At 41.9% G+C, this 22,949-nt stretch overlaps 1 protein-coding gene across 11 annotated transcripts in view; it reads right to left on the bottom strand.

The window, feature by feature from the left end:
- LOC140268457 (receptor-type tyrosine-protein phosphatase F) overlaps positions 1–22,949 on the bottom strand; it is a 169,753-nt gene that overhangs the window by 62,779 nt on the left and 84,025 nt on the right. For all 11 annotated transcript variants that reach the window (XM_072363323.1, XM_072363322.1, XM_072363326.1 and 8 more), the window contains exons 5-10: positions 14,718–14,906; positions 9,402–9,512; positions 2,764–3,033; positions 1,328–1,909; positions 989–1,122; positions 369–513 (exon numbers count right to left, since the gene is read on the bottom strand). In XM_072363323.1, the coding sequence (XP_072219424.1) occupies positions 369–513; positions 989–1,122; positions 1,328–1,909; positions 2,764–3,033; positions 9,402–9,512; positions 14,718–14,906 (1,431 nt within the window). The remainder of the gene's footprint in view (positions 1–368; positions 514–988; positions 1,123–1,327; positions 1,910–2,763; positions 3,034–9,401; positions 9,513–14,717; positions 14,907–22,949) is intronic.

Below are 22,949 nucleotides of genomic sequence, written 5' to 3'. Positions count from 1 at the left end.
AACACAGCACAGCTCACAAATGAGGGAACAAGACACATTTAACGTACCTTTGACACAGGACCTGCCCTCAGATAGATGGACAGGAAGGTTAGTGTTGGTGACAGAGGGGAAGTTGTGGAACCCAGAGACTGACCGGGATGGCTGCACTGTCTGCATTTTATGTTGTCCTGAAATCGACTTGACATTCAAGCTGCTCACGCTCTCCATTTTAAGCTCTATAAAGCTCAAGTTTTGCCTCACTCAGTGAACAGAATGACCTAAACCTGCCTAAGCCGGCTGTGAGGACTCCCGAAATCATTGGTTAGTGGATAACAAGTGGACAGGACAGATTAGAGCGACAGCGCAGGGGAGTAAAATGGTGTACTCACTGGACTGAGCAGTGCGGGCCTCTATGGGCTTGGTGTAGACACCTAAACCCATGTCAGAACGGGCTGCCAGGGAGAAATGGTACAAGGTGTCTGGCTTTAAATCATCCACAGCGTAGGAGCCTGCTGGGTTGAACGTCACATGTATCTGGAGGGTTTAGAATTGGACAGATAAGAAAAAAAAACAAAACAGACGCAGTCACACAAGTCTATTCATGTGTCGAGTTGTTTTGCTGTAAGAAGATGATTTAATCTTCCACTGAAATTCTCCCCACTGTATGATTGTAAAGTACAGGCAAATGTGAGAGCAACATTTGAAATATAATGTCCCAAAGTTTCCACCAGTGAATCAAATGAATAGCCACATCAGAGTTGAATAAGTGTGCAGTGTGTGTCTACAGTAGATTTTTCTATCAGCTGGGGAGGTGACTGCGTTACTACAAAAAACTGCCTCGGTTGACACCTCTCAGTCAGAGAAATTCCATCATAAAGAGAAAGATTCTGTCTAAAGTTTCAGACGAAAAGATGAGACAGATTCAGCAGCAGACAGACGTATGGTTCGTATGCTGTGTAGCAGAGAAACTCAGCTCAGAAAAGTGATCATTTCCTGTCAGTATTCTAACCTTGTTGCCTGAGTCGCCCTCCCAGTACTGCAGCTCATACTTGGTGATGGGGTCCTGTACGGGCCACAACCAAGTCAGTTTGATCCGTGTGTCTAGCTCGGCTTCAGCCTCAAAGCTGGACGGCTGGGCTGGCACTGGTAAAAAGCAGGTGAGATGGCACATAATGAAGAATAAAAGGAACAAAATGACCATAAAGCTCTCTGCAAGTGCAGTAAGTAACAATGAGACAAACACACAAGTCAGATAAAATTCCTTCAACTAACATGTGCATGCGTGCATTTTTGATTTTTACACAAATTAACAGCCCCTCAGAGCCACACACAGTGGTGGCCTGCTCACCTCCCTGCTGTGTTTTGACTTGCAGAATGTCAGAGGGTGGCCCGTCACCCACAGAGGTGAAGCCCAGCACCCTGAGGCTGTAGGTGATATCAGGAATCAGCCCTGAGATGGTTGTCAGGCTGCTATCATCTGTGTTGTGTATCTGATAGGCAATGAGCGGAGCAGTCATGTCAGAGCTGTAGTAAACCCTGTATCCCCTGATTTGTCCATTGGGCTCTTCGGGTGGCTCCCACTGGACTAGCATTGTGCTGGCACTCAGCATGCGCGCTTGGACATGCAGAGGCGGCGAGGAGGGGGCCTGTTCAGCGGTGCGTGTCTCCACGGGGTCGCTGGGAGGCCCGCGGCCGATGTTGTTGACAGCCATGACTTGAAACTCATACTCAGAGTATGGACTGAGTCCACCGATACTGTAACGTGTCGTAGCTACACCTTCCACTTCCTGGAAGCCATTGTCTGAGGACTTGGCTCTGTACTGGATCATGTAGTAGGAGACAGGCTCTGGGTTTCCAGAGTCCCACGTGAGAGTGACACTGGTGGCTGTGGTCTCAGTCACAGTGAGCGAGGTGGGGGGCTTTGGTAATGCTGAGGAAGAAAAAAAAAAAACAAGCAAAGTATTAGCTTTGCTCATAAAGAATTTAACTTTTTGGACAATTTGAGGAAAACAATTGGACATCTGACACTTTTGATAAAACAATTCTTAAGACATGCAGAATGCAGGTAAACAAAGCTCAACTGTAGAAAAGACATTACATGTCAGGTAATTATCCTTTATGTAACTCATAGGACAAAGATAATGGTTTCATAAGCTAATCCATATAGAGCTGTCGACAGTAATTATCCCAAATTGGACAGAAAGGCTAAACTGAAGTCCCAATTTTGTGTTTAATAACTGGCTTGGCTTTTACTGACAATAAGAGAAAATTGCAATAGTTGTTCCTGTTGTTACAAATCCAAACCAAACACAGGGTCTGCATTAAGACTTCCTTGGGGAAGGAGGTTGGTGTTGCTGTGGTCCCTCTAATGACTGTGACATTTTGTGTATCGATCAGTTGAGTGGAAAGTTAAATCAATACAGACAAATACTGATACGAGAGTCTGCGATAGGTAGACAACACAGTCTCAAAGTCACGTACATACTTGGATATAGAAAGAGGCAGACAGAAAAATACAAGTCCCCACATCAATGCATTGACAGGGAGACCACAAACCATGATAATCTTTTATCTGTATTCTTAGGTCTCCCTACAAAACACAGGGTACTGCAAATTCAAAACTAAGAATATGTACAAGACGTCTCAGTGGGCATGTGAATATCTTCTTCCAGCTTTTAACATTTCTTTATCTGTATGTCAAACTGTGACATGAGTCACATCAACAACAGACTCGCATCAAGACAGAAGAAACAAGTCTGGTAAGGTATTAGCAACGGGGCTCACCTTTGACAGTAACCTGTGCTGTGGCTTCAATTATGCCCAGAGAAGACATGGCGATGCAGGTGTAGTTGGCTGATTTGCGGATGTTGGTGACTTCCAGCACGTTGCGTCCCATTGGCATTTCTTCCTCCTTGGTCAGCTCCTCCAGGCCCATCATCCACTTGACGTAGGGCATTGGTGAGCCCACTGCCACACAGGTCAGGTTGACGCTACCACCTGGCATCACCTCTTGATTTGTGGGTGGAATAGAGAATCTAGGTGGGACTCTTCGTACTATGGATATCAAGTGAAGAAGGAAGAGAAAAGAGTCAATAAATAGGATATGTGAGGTGAAGATGATACATTGTTTGTGGTTTCATGAATCGTCTTTCTCCATGCAACACCACAAAAAAAAAAAAAAAAAACTCAGAAAAGCTAACAGGAACTGAGGAACTGATCAATTTTGTCCAAATGTGCAGGCAAGCACAATGGGAAGAAATGGACTGTCACAAATTGGCTTGGAAATTTCACAAGAAATCTTTGAGGCGGCGTTTTATCCTCTTTCCTCTAACAGGGAACATAACCAAAAATAGCCCAGTTTTGCTGGAGACTATGTGTGGACCTCCTTTGTCAAAGTGTCAAATGGTGCGAGAGTTGCATCATTGAGGGACCCTGTGGAGATGCCATTGTTTGATTTCTCCTCCCGCTCCATCTCTCCAGCTCCTTCTGCTCGGGCTGTCTTTCTCCCTCTGTCTCTCCCACTCTTTGTGCAGTTCTGATATGCAGATAGACTGACATTAAAATGGGGTTCCCATGGAGACAAGAAGGGCCCGTTGACTTTGCCTGGGACGAGGCAAACACCAATTCAGAGGCTTCATACCATACCGAAAAGCTGGCCTGGAAAGAGCAGGCAGCCAGCATTTCCATTTGACATCTTTTCTGTCTGTATGAAAATGCACAGGAAATGTCTCTCCCATATGTACAAATTTTTCTGGTAACGTCTGGCAACAAAGTTATCAATTTGATATGGAAAAGAGAACTTGACATCTCTGTGTTAACTTCCATAAATGTCACACCTGTTAAATGTACGACATGTTCCCAAAGTATGCGCTGAATCTAAAAAGTTGGAGCTCTGACTTCTCCACCCAAAGTCAAGCCAAACATTTAGCTCCCCACTGAGGGACCCATTATCTCTATTCTACAACCGCTGTTCATATGTTTTCAAGACACCAGAGCAAGAAACCATCCCTGCAGAATTCATACTGCTTGTTTCTCCTAATGCACTACAACATCTCTCAGTCTCCCTGAAAAAAAGAAAAAAAAAAGCTCTTGACTGTAATTGCTCTTATGCACCAGTCTACATGAAAATGGATTTTCAAATATGAGTCTCCCTCCACATTTCCTCCACCCCACCCTCCCCGGTCTAATTTGAACCGGAACGTCGTTACAGCCATGCTTGTTATTCCCCTCATTATGCGGTGAAATGGAAAAACACAAAAGCACCTTTTGAGATTCCAGTCAGGAAAAGGCTGGTTCTCTGGACCGAGCTATAATAAGGGGGACCAGGTTCACATTCATCTGAATTTTCCCATAATAATTGAGGTGCTGCGTGTAGACTTTCTGCCGTTTTAATCAACACTCTCATGTGGGCTGAAACTACTTGGCTCAGAATCAAAAAATAATTATTATTCCAAGTCTGAGTCACACACAGTCAAGCATGTTTTGGAATTTGGCCTTGTGACTTTCTCTACCACAATTTCCAAAACAACACGAGGGGCTGTAAAGAGGTTAGGCAAAAGGGTTTACCATGCAACTACACCACAAGAGTTCCGTGCTGGGAAAAAAAAAGCCATACATTAAGTGCTCTTAAAATAGCAAATAAAACGAGTACCCTGTGGTTCCTGAGAATATGGCTGTTTTTTACATGTAAAGACTGGACAAGCTGAGTAGTGTTACGAGCCTGGGAACAAGCCATGGATGACATTCTCAAACAGAGCATGCATTGGAGTCGGGGACAGATATGGGATGGGATAACAAGCCTGAGTACACTAGTGAGAAGAGGATAAAGGAAGAACTTTGCCCAATTATCTCATACAATTAACTGAACATCTGATTTCCAGTGTGACTACAGCACAACTCACTTTCCTTGAGGACTTGCAGAAACATATTCCACTCATTTTGGTAGCCATCTGTGTAACATTCTTCAAGTGAAGCTACTTTTCACAACATATGCTTATGGAAAAAGAGAAGCCAGAGAGAAGCAGGTCTAATATAAACCATTAAGCTCAAAGTAGCTGTTATTCTTTCATGATTCCAAAGACTTAACAGTGGTAAGAGCAGTCAGTCAATGGGGGCTGTGTATATTGAACACTTAATGTTGTGAATAATTCATGGCGTGCGGTTAAGTTTGGAGAGGTGCTGTGGAACAAAATGACTAGAGGGCAGGTAATTGTTATCGATTCCCCCGGAGCCTCTCTCCTGTCGAGAGCGGCTCGGAGAGATGGGCTCCGGGACTCTATCAAAACCACAAAATAAGCCCTGTCTCCACTCTGCCTGCCTGCTTTCTGGATACCTATAAATTTAACTGCCTTGACAAAGTGCCCAAGGATAGCAGAACCTGTTCAGTCAATATCTGGCACAGACTGGCACAGACTCAGCAGGCTTCCTGGCATCAGCACCAGGCTACCATGATGGCCCATCATCCCCTTGTCAGCACTCTGCCAGCTCATTCTTTAATATTCCACGGGTCAGCTCTTTGTGTGGCAGAGTTGTGCAAATGGTACATGAGGAGTGATAATTTCCTAAACATTACCCCTGCTATGAACAAAGTGAGTGTCAAAATTAATTCACTTTAAAGCAGAGTTCAGTCAGACACTAAGTGGATTAGAGATCAGGGACCAAGTCATAAAATCACTTTTATAAACCTGTTCATGATCAGGCGTAATACTGTAACTTTAGTACGTGTCATCTGTTCTTTTTTAACAGAGCCACATTAGAACCTTCTCTACCATTCCGAGCCTTCGGCAACATCACAGAGACTGGAGGAAGTCTTGTCCTCTCATTAGACCAACATGTGTCTATCCTTCAGTCTCTGGGTGGAGACTGCCTATGGTGGTAAAACACACATAATCCCTAGAGAATGTTTCTGTCGGCTCTTATACCCATGTCCCTCAGTGGGAGAGCAAGGGTGTGCTGCTGCCTAAACACCTGACAAATCCGGTTGCCACCTGAATACCCGAGTAATCCATCACACACCTCTGATGGGCCCACTGAGGCGGATGGAAAGTCTGAGGGTGAAAGCACCTAAAGGATTTGGTGGATGCAGTTTACTGGGAACAATATGGGTGTGGTGGGGAAGAATGAACAACGACCTAACACAACAGAGGACTAATAATGACTTAAGCTAACTGCTCGGGGACTTCTTTATATGTTTTGGCAAGACTAATCGAAACACGGTTTAGGGGAGTGGCCCGGGAATGCGTGCAAGAGCTACTCAGGGATCCATGCAAACAAGCAGACAACACTACACAATTACACTGCCGAGGATTAGGGAGACCTATTATTAATGTATTTATCTCTAAGGGATGGTGTTCACCATAGGAGGCGGAGGCGGTGGTTGACCTCACCTAAAACAATATCTGCACTAAATGGAAAGGAAGTGACAGAAAGTGAAAACCAACCTTCACGTTGACCTGTTTGCGGGTGAAGTGATTTGATGGAGGTGAGCAATGGGATGAAAAGATACAAAGTGAAGAGGAAGACAACGCAGTGAAACAGACAGATGCTTTTGTAGACACAGTGGAGGTTAGTGACATTGCAGAGAGAGGCAAAGTAATGCATAGATACAGCATCAAGGAGAGAAACTAACTTTCAAAAGTGGCTCAGAAGTGTCTTCACCTTTTACCCAAACTGACTTGATCACTTCATTCGTTTGTTTCACATCCACACTTAAGCAGTTCAATTGATTTGATTTTGAATAATTATGACATGACTTGTCATCTATTTTTGTTCAATTAAAATTGATCACAACCTCATGAGCAGTCACTGATGTTCCTAAATATCCTTCTGTGCCTAATCTTCCCTCTCAAAAATCCTACTTGAATTGATCATTCTGCAGGTTTCCCTCCTTGACACACAGACATACACACATAAAACAGCATGAAGATATTTTGGTATAGAAAAACCCAGCTGCAGCACTTTATCCTCTGTGACATATTGACATGTCACATGGATATATGAAAGAGTGCCAGCAGACAGAAGCTGACATCCCTCCTCCATTGTGGGATAAGCACTTGACAAATGAGCGCTCATGCACAATCACAGCACGCTTGTGCTTCAGCCCACGTTGATGGAGTCCTCCTTTAGAGGAGGGTCGCAGCGAGCGACCCATAGTTACACACCTACAAACACGGGCAGTCTTAATGGATGAGAAGTGGAAGGACGTACAGTTAATAGGTACACAGACAGCGAAAAGGGAAAACAATCCACGAGCAGACACCCCCCACTGTACACGAAACCACCCCCTCCTTCTGTCTCATCCTCCCCCTACCCACACAGAAATATGAGGACATCACTCTCTGGTGGCTCTAAAATGTCAAGACAAGGAGGGTAATGGTGCTGCTGGCAGCCTGTTTGTGTACCTGTAGACAGGAATTAGATCAGGTGACAACAATGAGTGGAATAAAAAAAAACTAAACAAAAAAAACACATTTGTACATTCAAAACATCTGCCCATAACAAGCACATTTAAGTCCAACAGATGTGTGGTTGGTGAATAATTCCTCAGTTTCTCTCAGGGTACTCCTTTCATATGTCACCTTCAAATAAAGCTAAATTCATTGGGTCTTCCAAGACTACCAGTTAGTGTTCTACTTAGGGAGGATGGAATCTTTAGACTTTAAACAGCTGATTGATTCATGAACAAAAAGGAAAAAAAGACATTAAAAAGGGACTAATGAAACAGCTAATTTTACATTAAAAATGACTGGAATTATTTGTGCAAATGTCAAGTGTCATTTTAACATTATTCAAGAAAACTCCAGCAATGTTTTTACAGCCTGCGAGGAGTAAACGGTCATCCAGTGACCTCTTTGTTTGCGTAACATGTTATGATGAAGTGGGTGATACGGGTGACAGAGTAAAAGCTGCGACTTAAAACAACAGGAAAGGAAGACATGCATCTGAAAGGCAACCTGTCTTGAGTTTCATGTTTTAAAACCAATCTAGCAGCCTGGTGATAGAACAGTCCTGGGTCTTGTCTCCTCGCCTTTGCAGTGGTAACAAAGACTGAGCGAAAACATGGCTAGAGCCTTTGTTCTCCATTCCAGTCAAGCACACTTTTAAAAGGTTATGGTTGGTTTGATTTCTATCTCTCCATTGGTGTTGTGAGGCTGGCGGAAAAAGTTGGTATTAGGGCCGGTGGGTTGACAGCTACCTGGGTGGTGTTGCAGACTAGCAGGGCCCCCAGGCCCTGCCGGCGCCACACCACACAACGACTGTAATTACCTCTGAGGGGAAAAAAGCCAGCGTCTGCACCTGTGACAGACATGTCCTGATTAATGGAAGAGACTTACATCCCTTCCTCGCCTTTGCTGTTTGGCTGACAACCTCCTCCTGTCAAGATTTAAGATCTCAAACTTTCTGGAACCCACAGTGTTTAATCTGAAAGTGTGGTTTCACTGTGATCCTTGAGCATGACTTTACCTTTGATTCAGGGGCAAGTTTTGGGTGCCGCAACTAACATTTACTTCGCTTACCTGCCTATGCGGGAAAAATAAAGAGTTCTAAATATTAATCTGAGTAAGGAAACTAATGGCAACATTCTCACCATGACACTTTTCTCCCTCCCTCGCTCCACCACACACACTAACTGCAGTGGCTATTGCGTTTCATGTACATCAGACATGGTGGATTTATAAAAGCGGGCTAACCTAGACTACTCTGTCCCGTAAAGTGGCTTTTTGCTGAAAGAGCACAATCCTGCCCTTACCCTGCATTAGTCTGTTCACAGAGACGCCGCAGCAGACACAAACCCTGGAAACTCCAGACCCTTCCTCGTCTTTAGAAGCTTTGGGTTGGGCTGGGGGGGAATAATGAACCCTTTCGATACAGTCAATATAAAAAAAAGAAAGGAGGCCTGGCGTCAATGCCAGCGGAGGAAACGGTTTCAATGCAGCTGTTTTCTCAAGGGCTGCACCTGGCTGAGTTCTTAGCCAAACAGGAGGTTGATGTTAGTTCAGCTCATTGGAATGGAGGGGATGGGATAGTAGGGATAGTGGTGAAGACAGAGACAGAGAAATAGATAGAAATAGTCAAGGAATAGTGCAAATATTGAAAATTACACAACAGTTAAAGGCGCTGTTTCCCCTTATCCTGACTGATTGGAACTTTTCTGGCCTTGAAAGTGAGCAGAGCAACACTGTGAATCACTCCATTCATCAGCAAGAAAGTGCAACAAATTTAATGGCAGTCTGCACACTCCCACATGATCCCAGACACTCTTAAGGAAGAGCTTAAATCATGCCACAACTTAGCTGTACAGTGCATTAAAGAAGACACGTTAGAAGGTTTCAAAGTTGCTTGTGGTTTGCAAATGCTTGAGACAACAGAAATGACACTTATGATTGATTACCTCCACAAAAGGGAGAGACATTTGGCTTTACCTCTGACGTAGAGATTGGCAGGAGAAGAGTAACGGGTTCCAGCACTGTTCATGGCAACGCATTCATATTTCCCCTGGTCCGACTCCTCGCTGTTCTCAATTTGCAGAGCTCCTGCGTGGAAGATTAACAAATTTAGGAGACAGAAACCAAAGCAGATATCTGTATAGTGACTCACCAGAGAGCCTCCGGTCAACAAGTCTAACAATATTCATGCTCAGGCATGGGTAGAGTTTTATTGGGAAAATACTTGAAGCAACAATAATGTTTAGCAACTCTGGCAAATTTAGGAAAACTGCTAATTGAAAATTTGCCTGGTGGTGTTAAGGATGAATGAAAGACCATGAGCGAGGGTCAATTAATGGTATAAATAACATGTCAAAACCATCTAAGTCTGATTAGCCCTGCAGCTTATGGAATGTGTGACAAGCCAATGTGTTTGTGTCACGGAGGGTTATCTATCAAAGCCAAATGATTGCATGCAGCTATAATATGCTGCAGAGGAAGGGATATAAGCAATAAAATGGCTGTTTTAGTTATCTTTTAAACATTTCAACCAAAGGACAAACATTAAAACCTCAAGAAGAATTTTACTTTCATATAAAGTCGTGTGAAAAACAAAGCACACCCAATTATAAAGTTAAACACATGAAGACATAATAAAAAAAAAAAATTATGTCCTATAAACAGCCTCAGTTAAACTGCAATGTGAAAAATTACATTGTGTCAATTATCTAACAAAAAGTAAGCCAAAATGCAGAAGCAGAGTGTTACAAACCGGGTACACCCATGATTCAGTAGCTTGTAGAACCACCTTTAGCAGCAATAACTTGAAGTAATAATTTTCTGTATGACGTTATTAGTGCATCCTATTGCCGTGGATTTTTGGCTCATGCGTCTTTATAATGTTGCATCCGTCTATTGAGGTTTGTCTGCTTCTGTTTATGCACAACTCTCCAAAGATCAGGTTGAGGTTTGAACTTCTCCATTAACATCTGCACATTAGTTGCATCTCTCTGAAAGATATTGCTTTGTAAGTATTGTAGTTCATTCAGATGCAACTGTGCAAACCAAAGTCAAACTGCATCGTTCTTTTCGGAGAGAAGAGACTTTCTCCTGCAACCCCTCCAAACAAACCATACTTACTCTTTTTCTGATTGTACTGTCATAAACTTTAACATTTAACATGCCAACTGAGGCATGTAGCTCATGCTAACTGTGATGTAGCTCTTGGGTGTTTTGCAGTTTCTCTAAGCATTTCAAAGTCTGGACTTAGAGTGAACTTGCTGGGACGTCCACTCCTGGGAAGACTGACAGTCGTCTGGAATGTTTTCCACTTGGGAATAATCTTCCTCACTGTTGGAACTGCCCTTATAACCCTTCCTAGATTGATGGGCAGTAACAATTGCTTCTCTAAGATCATTGCTGATGTCTTTCTTGCTTGAAATTCATCACATACCTGAACCCCCCAGATTCGCAAATTGCCAGAACTTATTTTCTTATAAAGGTGATCACACTTGCTAATAATCAGTAACCAAGTGCATTTGCTTACCCTATAAATTCCTTTGGAAGCAGCCAGGGTGTATTGAGTTTTTCACTTTGCTTCTCTATTTTTTCTTAGTTTTTCTTCGATTAATAATAATGTCATAAAATTACTTGTGTTGTTAATACCATGACATCTGTTATTATGTCACAATATATAAATCCTCTGAAGTGAAGCGGGTGTACTTTCTTTTTCACAGGACACAAGTATACTGAAATAGTGGGTAAATCATGTTTTCAGATATAACAAGCATCCATATAAGAACTCAGTAACAGGTAAATGCAACGGATGACTTGTAAGTGATGATTTGCTTGATGGCCTGAGATTCTGCAGCAAAACAACTGCCAGTGCAGTCGGCAGTGGGGAATTTATTGACCATGCTTTCCCAAAGGGAGATTCTCCATTGCCAGATGGCTTTTATTAGTATTCACAATTCCAAGTTGTTGTAAGCAACTGAGAAGAGGCCAACATGTTGTTTCAAACAAAACAGAAAAGCTTGAGGTGGTAATTTAGATGCTCCACTTCCATAGCCATCATGTAATCACCGCTACTGACTTGCAAATGGACAACAGATGAAGCAAGTCATAATTTGACAAATAAAGAAGCGCAACGGAGAACTTACCTGCACCACGATAAAAAATGCATGGTTAAAAACAAAATCACATCCCTTAGCAGAATCCATGTAAAGAGTGATAACAGTTATAACGACTCCCAAAGCAGCATGGCGCCAACACCAGCCACCATGCAGTTTGAAAATCACAAAAATACTCAGCAGAAGATGGGATTAGGATACATTTTTCGCATCATGCAGCATGAGATGAATGTAACAAACAGGTTCACCACCAACCGTAAGGGACTCAAAGCGAGACGAGAACAAAAAACAGAAGTAAGACGGGCGGGGCAGTGGCATTTGGGAATAAAACTTCAGATCTCATGACAACACAACCCTCCAAGGTGTTTGTTCGGCTTGCTGAGCTCATCACTGTCTGATTCAGCACTGACATGCACCTGCATACTAATGTGGATGTCACCAATCTGTCAGTCTGCCAGCTTTCTGATGGGAGAAAAGTGTGAGTACTACAAAAATGTAAAAGGTTACTGCCACATGGCAGTTGTCAGGCTGCAACACAAAGCCACTTTAATATATCCAACTACTTGAATAATTGTAGGTCTTTTACAACTTTTATCTACAAGGCCTTTATGCTGCTTACTCCTAAAGTGTTAACCATGTAATTGAATATGGGCCTTATGAGGAGCCACGAATACACACAAAATTCGGAATTTGGAAAATTGCATTCAGCAACATTTGACATTTAGGGTTGTTGAGTGGAAATCATGTTTTCAGTCAGGGGGAAAAGCAGATGATTTCCATAAAAAAGGGATGAGGCTTCCACCATAACAATCTCAATCAGGCATCCAGTTCTTATGCTGGGGGGGGGGGCTGCATAGGCTTTATGCAAATGCAGTCATATCAATATACACTGAGTCTGTGCAAATGAGGCAGGCAGATCCTCGTGTGATGATGGTGGCCTTTAGATTTGACTCCGTGCCTCTTTTGCAGAGCAGCCAAAGGAGCGGCTGAAGCCTAAAGATGCTCTGTGTTTCCTCATTAAAGTGGTTCATTTCAAACACAGTAGGAATAACCTTAAATTAGTTTATTTACTACCTAACATAGTGGACTTGTGGATTTCCACTCGGGTTATATCAAGGTTGGTGATTGTTTGTTTGTTAAGGATCAGACAGCAGACAGAACATGTTGGGAGGAGACGCAGGAGAACGAGGAAAAGGGAGGACAGTCGCCAACAATGTGGATGAACCTGGTGATGTGGCGATGGAAAAATATAGGGGTCAGGTGTAGGCGTGAGGGAATGGTGTGGACATTATATTTTCCAATACACTATTCAACATTCTTACCTCTAATTGGTGTACCACCTAGGTGGGAGTAATTTTGATGACAACAGGGTTGAAAGATTAGTTAGTAATCCACTTGCAACAGTGGGAGAAAAAACATGTCTTCTGACAGGCCATAGATAAAAAAAAAAACAATTAATAGAGAATAGAGGCCACTTATATGCAATGTGACAAAGTTCAGCGCACTTAATCAGTGCTACAGTATAAAGCAAGTGTGACTATTGGACTGTTTGTGTTGTCTATAATGGTGAAAAACAGCATGACCTTTCAGAAGGAAACCTTTTTATCTGGCAAACACTGAAATAAAATGCTCCTCCTTCTGGTTATATAGACAGCAACCACATTTACCCTTGCTTCACAGCAGCATTGAAGTAGTATGAAGATAACTTAATTAGACTTTCTTATTTAATATGGCCTCCACTCTTTGTGCAGATAGCAGTTAGTAACATGGACAGGGGTAATTAATGAAAGTAATACACAGTAAAAAGACTGACGGGCAGTGAGAATATTCACATCAAAGATATAAAACTGAACAGAAATTAGTATCTCCACAGAGTAGATGGTGTGAAAAGAGAATACATGTGCCTGTGTGCTCATGAAAAAGTTAGAAAGTGTGATAAAATAAGAAGAATTGAGTCTGCCTTTCCTGTTTAACTCTGGCAACAAATTACAGTGCTTTATTTTTATTTTTTTTATTGCTTTTGCAAAATTGGCCTCATTTTAGGTCATACGCTGTAATGTAAATCCTGATACAGCAGCAGATGTCAAGAAAAGGGTGGTGGATAAAAAGAAATGTTAGTCTGGGGGCATTACATATCAGCACATTTTCAGGCACTCAATGTATGTGGGAAAGAAAACTAATTAAAAGTTTGTCGCTGGAAGTAAAAAGGGATAAAAAATCTTGGTTTTTTTTTCACATTTTTATTCTTGCACTAAAAACATAATCAAACACTTAATAAGTTGTGTTAGTATGTGTTTTGTAGGAATTTGTTTCTAATTTGTGCTTGTTGTTGCAACATTGCAGGAACATGGACAGTCCTCGTGAACACGCTCAAGTGATCCGGCTCCCACTGGCCAGCTCTTAGTGCCAAGCTTCTTCTATCAAAGCTCTCAGCTTTAATCTATGGCTCCTCAAATCTGCAGCCCAGCCTGACACTGTATAAGCTGCTCTTTCATTATGAGCACCCAAAGTAAAACTCTACCTCATGTAGCAGGGATCACTACCTCACAAAGTGAGGTCAGCTTTGCACAGAGTGAAAGCCAGAACCTGGTCAAAATCCAAAAATCTTTCAACCTTGTGTGCGTCACATCGGATCGAGGTCAGGAAGACACGGTTAAGTTATCAATGGAAGTGCTACTGCGAACAAAGAGCACTTCATTAGTTTGAGGTTGAATCCTGACTAAAGCATCATCTGCTGGCCTCATTGTGACCCAGCTGCATGTTCAAGGAGGAGGATTAAGGATGACTTCATTTGGAGAGAAAAAAAAACGAGTCCTGTACTTCAGAGCGTTTGAAAAGTTTGTGTATCACTGTCAAAGACTGCAAGAATCACTGGGACGGTGCCATTCCAACTTCAGATACTTTGTAAGTGGCTGCTGTGCTGTTGTCAGAAATAAAACTAAGAACTCGAAGTAGATGACAAGCTGAGTAAAAATTTCAAATCCTTTGTGATGAAAGTGAATGCGTGAAATCGTACAGGACAACAAAGGCCTTTTGTTCGTCTTTCACATTATCTTCATGTCGAACATGAGGTCTGCTGGAATGCAGTCCCATCTTGCACACTGCAGCTTGTCTCTATTTTATTTACATTTATCAGTGAGTCATGACCTTACAGGAATCTACTCAGATCTTAATCAAGCTGTACCTGAACGAAGCTGTTTGATGCGCCCGTTGCTGCTGCTGATGTCCACTGGAAGCATGTCCTTGAACCAGGAGATCTCTGGGTCTGGGTTGCCGCTGGCAGCACACAGCATTGTGGCAGTCCTGGTCTTTTCAACCACCTTCAGCTGGGGGCCCATATCAATGGTGGGGAAGCCATGGGGAATCTGGTTCTCTGAAATTTGCAAAAGCAGTTTTTAGTTGTGCCACAGTTACAAAGAATACACAGATACAGAAAAAAAAGAGAAAAAATTTATCAAATGAATAAATAGAGGAAAGTTGTGTTTACAAAACATTCTGATGGAATCATCTTTGAACTGCTGTAAGATGAGTTCATCGGATCTGTTCAGCTGGCAAGGTCAGACACAAGGATGAAAGAGAGCAAATATAGTTCAGGTGCTACAGGCCAAACCGTAATCACAGCATATACTCCCACGCACACGAAATTAGTGTGAGAGCAGGCAATACTACTGGGGAATGGCAGATCTGGGGCTGATTTAGATTCGATAGGAAAAAAAGAATCCTGTTAGTAACTGATTATCATAGCAAGCTTATTACCCGGCACAGCAAGTCTCAGGTTTAGAGAGAGGAGGGATGGCTGCAATCTGCCTCTGGGTACTCATGCATAGATGAGCTGCCTTAGGCTTAGAAAACTAAACAAACCTATTTGAATAATCCAACTCATCATAGTTAATGTAACGGCATTTCCACAACAACATTAAGTATGATCCTGATAATAGAATTTGGAATTCTGGCGTAAAAAGTCGTCTCAAATATATACTGACTCTCAAGAAGATTATCAAATCACGACTAACAGATTCTCAGGGGGCGCTTTCACGACTAACTCGTTTGGTTGAACTTTCGAACTCCTTAACGTGATCCGAACCAAAAATACGAGTGTTAAACTTGCCCCTCCTCGGGTCTGTCCCAAACAGGCAATGTTGGTCTGATGGTAAGAGATGGTCTAAGTCCAGATGACATTAACTGTAATGTGTTTTCTTTCCTGTTGGAAATCCTTTTCAATGGCGCAGCCTTTAAGACAGGAAGCTAAGTGTGTTGACACCAGAACCCAAAGAAAAAAACACAAGGTGCAGTCGTACGTGGGCTAATGTGGAGCTCAGGTTTTTCATAGAAATATTGTTCTACGAGTCAATGGGAAAAGAACGCAGCAATCTTCAATGTTTTCTGAGAGTATGAGAGGATATCAGAAGGCATGGGTTTTGCACTTCAAGCTGGTGCTACTAGAAATAAAGACAGAATAACATAATCATAGTGACAACATAATTAATGTGTTCATTCATTTTTCTTCATCTATTAAGACACCAATGTCAGATACATGCCAGCAACAACCCAATCAACGCAGAGTACAGACAGATGCTGGACATGAAGGCGATGGCGACAGGCTGCACAGGCATGCTGTGTTAAGTTCTTTGGAAAACATGAACCTTGGTCAGACTTTTGGGTCTGAAAATGCCCTCAGGCTACATCAGAACCAACTTTGAGACAATTATTCCACGTATAAACAGGAGGAGGAACATCCCAGCACAAAGCATCCACCAGATATTAGACAGTCACAGCTGGTGATTGCATTTCAGAAGACTGACAGTCAAGTCATAACAGTTAACAGCTATTTAGATAGATTTTTTTATTTTTTGGCAAATTAATTTACAGTCTCCACTCAGCACCCATTTGTGTACAGATGACAAGTTTTATTCTGTGCGTAGCAGATGTTTTTGCCAGATAAAGCAAGCTAGGAACACTTGGGTAATTCAACTCTTTACACTCTCATCATGACACAATTTAATAACTCAGTGTGTTACGTTTAGAAAGACACGGGCTGGTGTGAAAACCCTAATGCGTCCTTAATTATACTGTATCTGATGACAATATAACTCTCAATGATGTGGTCCAACTGTGCAGCTAAACCAAAATCCGAACTCCCACCCTTCACTCTTAACAAATCCTTCGAGCGGTAATAAAGAAGAAACATGACGATCCTTGAGAGATGTGATTATTCACTCGCTCTTGAACCGGTAATCTTTTTCAACTGTCTCTTCATATGTAAATCTGTCGTTGGGGGTAAAGTGTCAAAGATGAAATAAATGTTAATGATTGGAACTTCTGCCTTTGGTTCACAGTGAAAAGATCTGTAGCTACAGGTTATCTAACAAAAAGCAAAGAATAGCTGCTCTGGAGGAAGGAAAGAATGATTCAAAAAGTTGAGGATAATTGTGCCCAGATTCATCTATTCATCCATTCATCAATTATCTTTACCCTCTTTTTCTTTGCAGGGTCTGGAAACCAGATTCACCCTGGACAGGTTGCCAATCAGTCACAGAGCATAAATTTAGTGTTCCAAAAGTTATACTGACAGATTCAGTAGGAATTACCTTCGGGGAATGTTGGTGAAGAGCATGATTGGAAATAAAGTGTCAGTGGGTTCCCTCAGTAAATTGTGAAGCAACCAGTTTCTTTTCACCACACAAGAACGGTCACATATAAAACCGTGGCAGTAAATAATGATGTTTATGAATAACAAGAGCATAGGAGTGATATAAGATATCATTATCTGCAAACCTCCAATTAATTCCTCAACAAAGAGAAACTACGTACTACGAACATCAAAACAAGTATTTCATCTAACAAGTTCAACAACAAGTTGTTGTCCTCATACTCACAAAACCAATGAACTCTCTATGCCTGCATGCTTTCCTACTTTCTTAAGCATGCAGACACTCCAGACTAATGTTTTGATTACAGTCTGACCCTTTTAAATGTATTAAATAAGACACCACACCTCCAGCAAAACCTATCGACTTATCTGAGTCAAAAATCTCTATGTAGATTTATATAACTTGAGCATGAAAGAAGTGCGGGAGATGTTTTTTGTTCTTATCCTCAGCAGAGCAGTTGTTCCTCCTTTCACCCTTGTGTTTGGCCCGTAGCCCAGACCGTCTCATATTCAGACACTGTCGACGGGTCTGTGCATGGCCTCTTATCTTTGTGGTGAGGCTTACTTCCTTTCTAAAGATGCAGAATTAGTTTTCAGACATCCCAAATGATATCTCTACAAAAGAGGATACCTCTACAATACAGGCTACTCGACTGTATAGTTTGCTATCGAGTGAACAGTGGTAACAGTATTGTCGCGCCTTGTGTTCCTCTGTGGTTTGCTCTCTCTCATACCTTTTGAAGAGAAAGAGAAGGACAAAGGTAGAGAGAGATGGGAACAAAGACAAGAACAAGAGGAGGGAGAAAACTGCCCAGTAGGAATAACGTTAAAGGTGCATTTTCAGAATCAGGATTTAAGGGGAAAATCTCAAACGCACACTTTGTCTGTAAAGAAAGATAACACACAGTCCTTATGTATGCCAAATATTGAGTTAACTCCATTCTGGCCTAGTTCTAAGTCACATTGATTTTTTTTCAATAATGGATCAACTCTGAAAAATCATCCCTTTTAGGCTGGACCCAGTTTTCTCAAGCACGCCCTCACAGGGCAGCTGGCTGCAAGGCCTGATGGTTGTGCTCAGGACAGCAGGCAAAGATTTACTGTGTAGTGATGCAGCAACTCAATCTCTGGACCCCCAGAAGCATTTCAAAGATAATGTTATACATACATATATGCCCGGTGAAAAAAAAAAAATCAGAAAAATTCGCAATTTTATTGCTCAGCAAACTCTTTAATTCAAAATCAGAATTATCAACCAAGTGGAGATATGAGAGAGAAATATGGCTATCTAATCGTATCCACCTAATTTTCCAATGTTTATGCATCTTGTTGTTTGTATGTGTAGGACACAACAGGACCCCCAAGATCCCTCGAATCTCAGACAAAGCAGTGCTGCATTTCCTCATGCAGTGGATCTAAGACGATTCAATGAGACACGACATTCTAATGTCGATCACACCAAGCAAGGTACCCTAAGATGGCTGAGAGGTTTGTCATGCCTGTATATACCTACAGGCACATTTAAGTTTGTGTAAAAAGTAAGAGTTACTGAAATAAACCCTTTGACCTGCTGGGAAGAAAGACAATACCAATGCTATAGTGTTCTGTGGAAATACGCCTTCACAGTAGAAATTGGAATATTAGTCCAAGATATTTCCCACCCGTGCCTGTTGTGGTGCTGCGTAGAACATTTATTATTAACATTATTGCCAAATGTTGTTGGGCTGTGAAGAATGCAAACCAATGGTAAAATGGGGCAAAAGACCCCAAAGGAGTTATTACACGAGTCAGCGGCCCTGTCATATCAGGAACCCCAAACTGGGAATAATTCAAGAGCAGCTGCAAAGCTTACACATTAATCTAACCTTGAGTTCTGTTTAATGTTTGCAATACAGGTGAACTACTACAAGAAAACAGTATGTGTGATTAGTGGTATGTGACTGTGAACTCCTACATTGTTAAAACTGTCAAACATTAGACAGGAAAGGGTGCAAGGACACCCTTTATGTACAGAGGAGCCACAGAAACGCTCAGCTCAGAACGTGTAACTTGTTCTTACTGAAGCATAAAAGAAAAAAACATTCTGCTAAAAGCTGATTTGACAGATTTATGTATCATGGTTGCACCTGAAGTGTTTTAACTTTTTCAGAGAAGGGGCAAAACTACACCCCTGGCTAAATTTTAAGCTGAATGTCCCAACATGTTATTGTGCTCTCAAAGGTTCTTACATACATGAGAGGCTTCAAATCTTTTTAAAACTCTGCCTCAGGAGCTTTTGCTTCAGCAATAACTTTGTTTCAATCTTGAAAAAATAAAAATAAAAAATCACACTATTCAAGCAAAACTGTAGAAATGAGCAAGAAAAATGCTACAAAATATATAGTTAAGTTGATTGGTACAGGTTGTGAAACATCGCAAAAGAACTTTGCACTTTCTGTTAATGTTTTGTAAAAAGTTGAACTGATATTTTAATTTGGTTAAAAGCTCACAGTGAAAAGTAAAATATCCCAAAAGAGTACAGTAAAATTCGACTCGAGCAGAAATGCCTATGTCCTTGGCTTTCATTTAAAAGGAATAATTGAGAGCTCTTTCGTTAAATTCACCAAAGATTGTGTCAAGCTTTTGGGTAAGATTTGCATGTCTTGTCTATTTCTCCTACTGCAGTTCCTGCGGCTGGCCTTGTCTGCCAACTTGTCATCCCGAGGAGACAAAGACATGCCTTTGTTCGGAGCTCTTTAAGCGAGAAGAGAGGAGATGGGTAAAATTTGGAGAGAAACCAGTGAAATGGTGCGGGCCGTGCAGGTTGATGTTTGCACAGATAGAGGGAATTTTTAATAAAAGGATCCAACACACTTTAGTGTTATTCCTCTCACACGTACACACAGATAAAAAGATCCACTCCTCTTTCTCCTCCAGGCAAGAAAATACAAGCGAGGCAAAAAAAAAAAAAAAAATTGTAATAATGTCTCATAGGCACTCCATTACCAAGATGAACGGTGCTGTTGCAGCTAAAAAAAAATTCTAACGTTCTAAGTTATACTCATAGAAAGATTCGTGTGTTGTGCTTCATAGTCTAATTATTACCAGAGCAATCTATTCACTTTCTATGCAGAACTCAAAAATCATGTTGTATGCAAACCATCATTCTCCAACAAATCTGATATAGTGTTATAGATGTCTTCGGCTGAGAATACCAGTGTTTTTTTTTTTCCCAGTGCTATCTAATGAAACACCCTGGATTTGCAAATGAGAAAGGCCAGAGGCAGAATGGCTTAAGCTAGGTACGCATAAACTGGTTCTTCCATGTTGTGGAAAAATAAATAGGACCATTGTTCTCTCAGCAGCCGTTTATCACGCAGAGTCATTCTGCAATACGAGACGCTCAGCAGATGAACTTAGAGTTTACATTGGTTCTAGCAGAGGAAAAAAAAGTGCACAAGGGGGTTGGGCTGGATGTGGTCTTGTTGTTGCACTACTCAATTAGGATAGCAGTGGGGGCCTTGATTATACACAAAAGACATAGGGAAACATTAACAACATCATTTATAAAGGCAGCGAGATGCTCTAGTGTTATCATAATTGCTGAAATTAGGAGCACAAGATATGGTAATCAGAACTATTTTTTGTCGAGTAGGTATGTCTCTGTGACAGGTAGAGTAAAGATTTAGATAAGAGAGGAGAGTAAAAATGAGTAAAAGGGAGAAGGGTCGGGTGTAAAAGAGGAGGGGGCGGGCGAGGGGTGCATGCCAACCTCCTGCCAGCTCCAATTACCAGTGTGAGTGGAGCGTGGCAGCAAGGGCGATGGGTCTAATCAGAACCCTGCAGAAAGAGCCCCATCCCTGTCCTCTCGTCCCACCGGGAGGCTGCTGGAGCTCAATCCCACACTAACGTCAGCCAGCGTTTTTCCCACAACCCAAACACACTCATCTCAGTGAGGGCAAACACTCCAGACACCCCACTTCCCGTCTAACAGGGGAGCCCTGACATAGTGGCAGATGATACAAGACTCGCCTGCCTCATTTCCATATCTCCTTCCTCCTTATAGTCTTAAGTGCCAGAAGAGGGTGAATGTCATGTGCCGCTATGAATGTTTTAAGTTGCGATGTACGGAAGAAAATTAGAGTCGTGAAATATAGAGGGGGAAGCATATGGCTCGAAATATTCATGAGAAAATGCTGCAACAGCATGAACAGGAGTTGTGTCGATATGTATCAATAGTTAATCTAATTCAGCACCAATGTTTGCCGTGAAAAAAATGAAGGTTAAACAGCATGTAGGATGTTCTTCCTACCTTCATACACCTGAGCTGATCTCATTTTGGACAAAAAAATGAAAAACCTAATGATCTCCAACATGTTCCCGATGGCTGACAAAAATCAAAGGTGATGTCTCCTTTGATAGTGTCAACCAAACGACCATGGTGGAAAAAAACAGCCCCTGGCCCTATGAAATATTACTGCTCTACAATGTACTCCTTTTACTCAGACATCACTGCACTGTCTCTTAAAAAAAGGTGGATGCTTCCAAAATATAAATGAAGGCCAACTGGCTATTGAGTAATGGCTAAATGTTTCAAAGAGTAAAATAACATTTGTGATGCTAAAGAACTAAAACTGCTTGTGTTTTTTTAAATTTGTTCAACTGATTAATGTTTAATTGCACTCTTTCTATCTTTGCTACCTTTAAAGCAAACTAAAAATAGTGCAATAAGTGTTGCCCGTGTCTCAACTAGTCTCGAAGTCAAGTTGGCACTGAAAAGCAGAAGAGCAGTCTGAGGAAACAAAGCACATGGCCCGCAGCTGTTTCTGGGCCAGAACATCGACGAGACAGACATTTGCATCTGCCTGAGACGCCGGAGTGTGTGAGAGGTGTCAGCGGCAGCAGGAGGTGCAAACACAAAGCCAAAGCTAACACGAGATCAAGTGAAAAAGCTCCTTGAATAGCTGGATTGCTGGTGGTGTGTCAGCGAGTTCACTTGGAAAACTGCAAAGGTGGTGATGGCACTACACTCCATTGGACAGTAGTAATGGATACAACATTTCCAGTATATTAAAAATCGCAGTCATGTTCACTGGGTTAGTAAGTTTCTCCACATTTGTGTTTGATAGGTATAGTAAGGCTTCCAGGTTTTTAATAAGATTTTCTGAAATCTGGTGAAAAGAACTTACTAATAGGTTCTTCAGAAAGTCACACTGACCTGACTGGTATTCATATGACTGCCTCTGCTTTTGAAATGCAAAAAAACATCAGAGTTTTCTCACATGTTTGCCGTGAGATGCATGTGAGCAATGCTCTCCTGCTTTTCACAGGAATAGTAGCTGGCAGAGATCCCACTGCAGAGGTCTCCTCGGCATGGGTGACACAGCACACCCTAACATCAAAGACCCCGAAAAGGAGGCCATTGATGTAATGCTGCTGTAACGAAATGAAAAAATGCCGAAAATCTCCATGGAGAAAGAAAACAAAGACAACCTAATGCAAATCCTAACCAAACTAATTATTTTCACAGATCAACCTGAGCCGGTGTGAACGGTGACTAGGTGGGCGATTACGCACAGCCTTATGTGACGGATAAGGCTGTTTACTACAGTTGGGATAAAACAGCAGGGTAAAAGAACACAACTGTACAATGTGCATTGAAATGTACGCTGAACATATTGTCGAGCCTGTAGTCTTTGGCACACCACCTCTTAGACCAGGTGTTTTGGCAGTTGCTGTGGAGACAGCAGGGCATCAGACAAACAGTCCTCCGGAAATATGAGCTGC

This window comes from Leuresthes tenuis, unplaced genomic scaffold (assembly GCF_036924035.1).
Source record: "Leuresthes tenuis unplaced genomic scaffold, fLeuTen1.0.hap1 SCAF_14, whole genome shotgun sequence".
In the NCBI taxonomy this organism is placed as follows: domain Eukaryota; kingdom Metazoa; phylum Chordata; class Actinopteri; order Atheriniformes; family Atherinopsidae; genus Leuresthes; species Leuresthes tenuis.
Note: the sequence above shows the minus strand (reverse complement) of the source record. Positions and strands in the feature narration are given on the sequence as shown.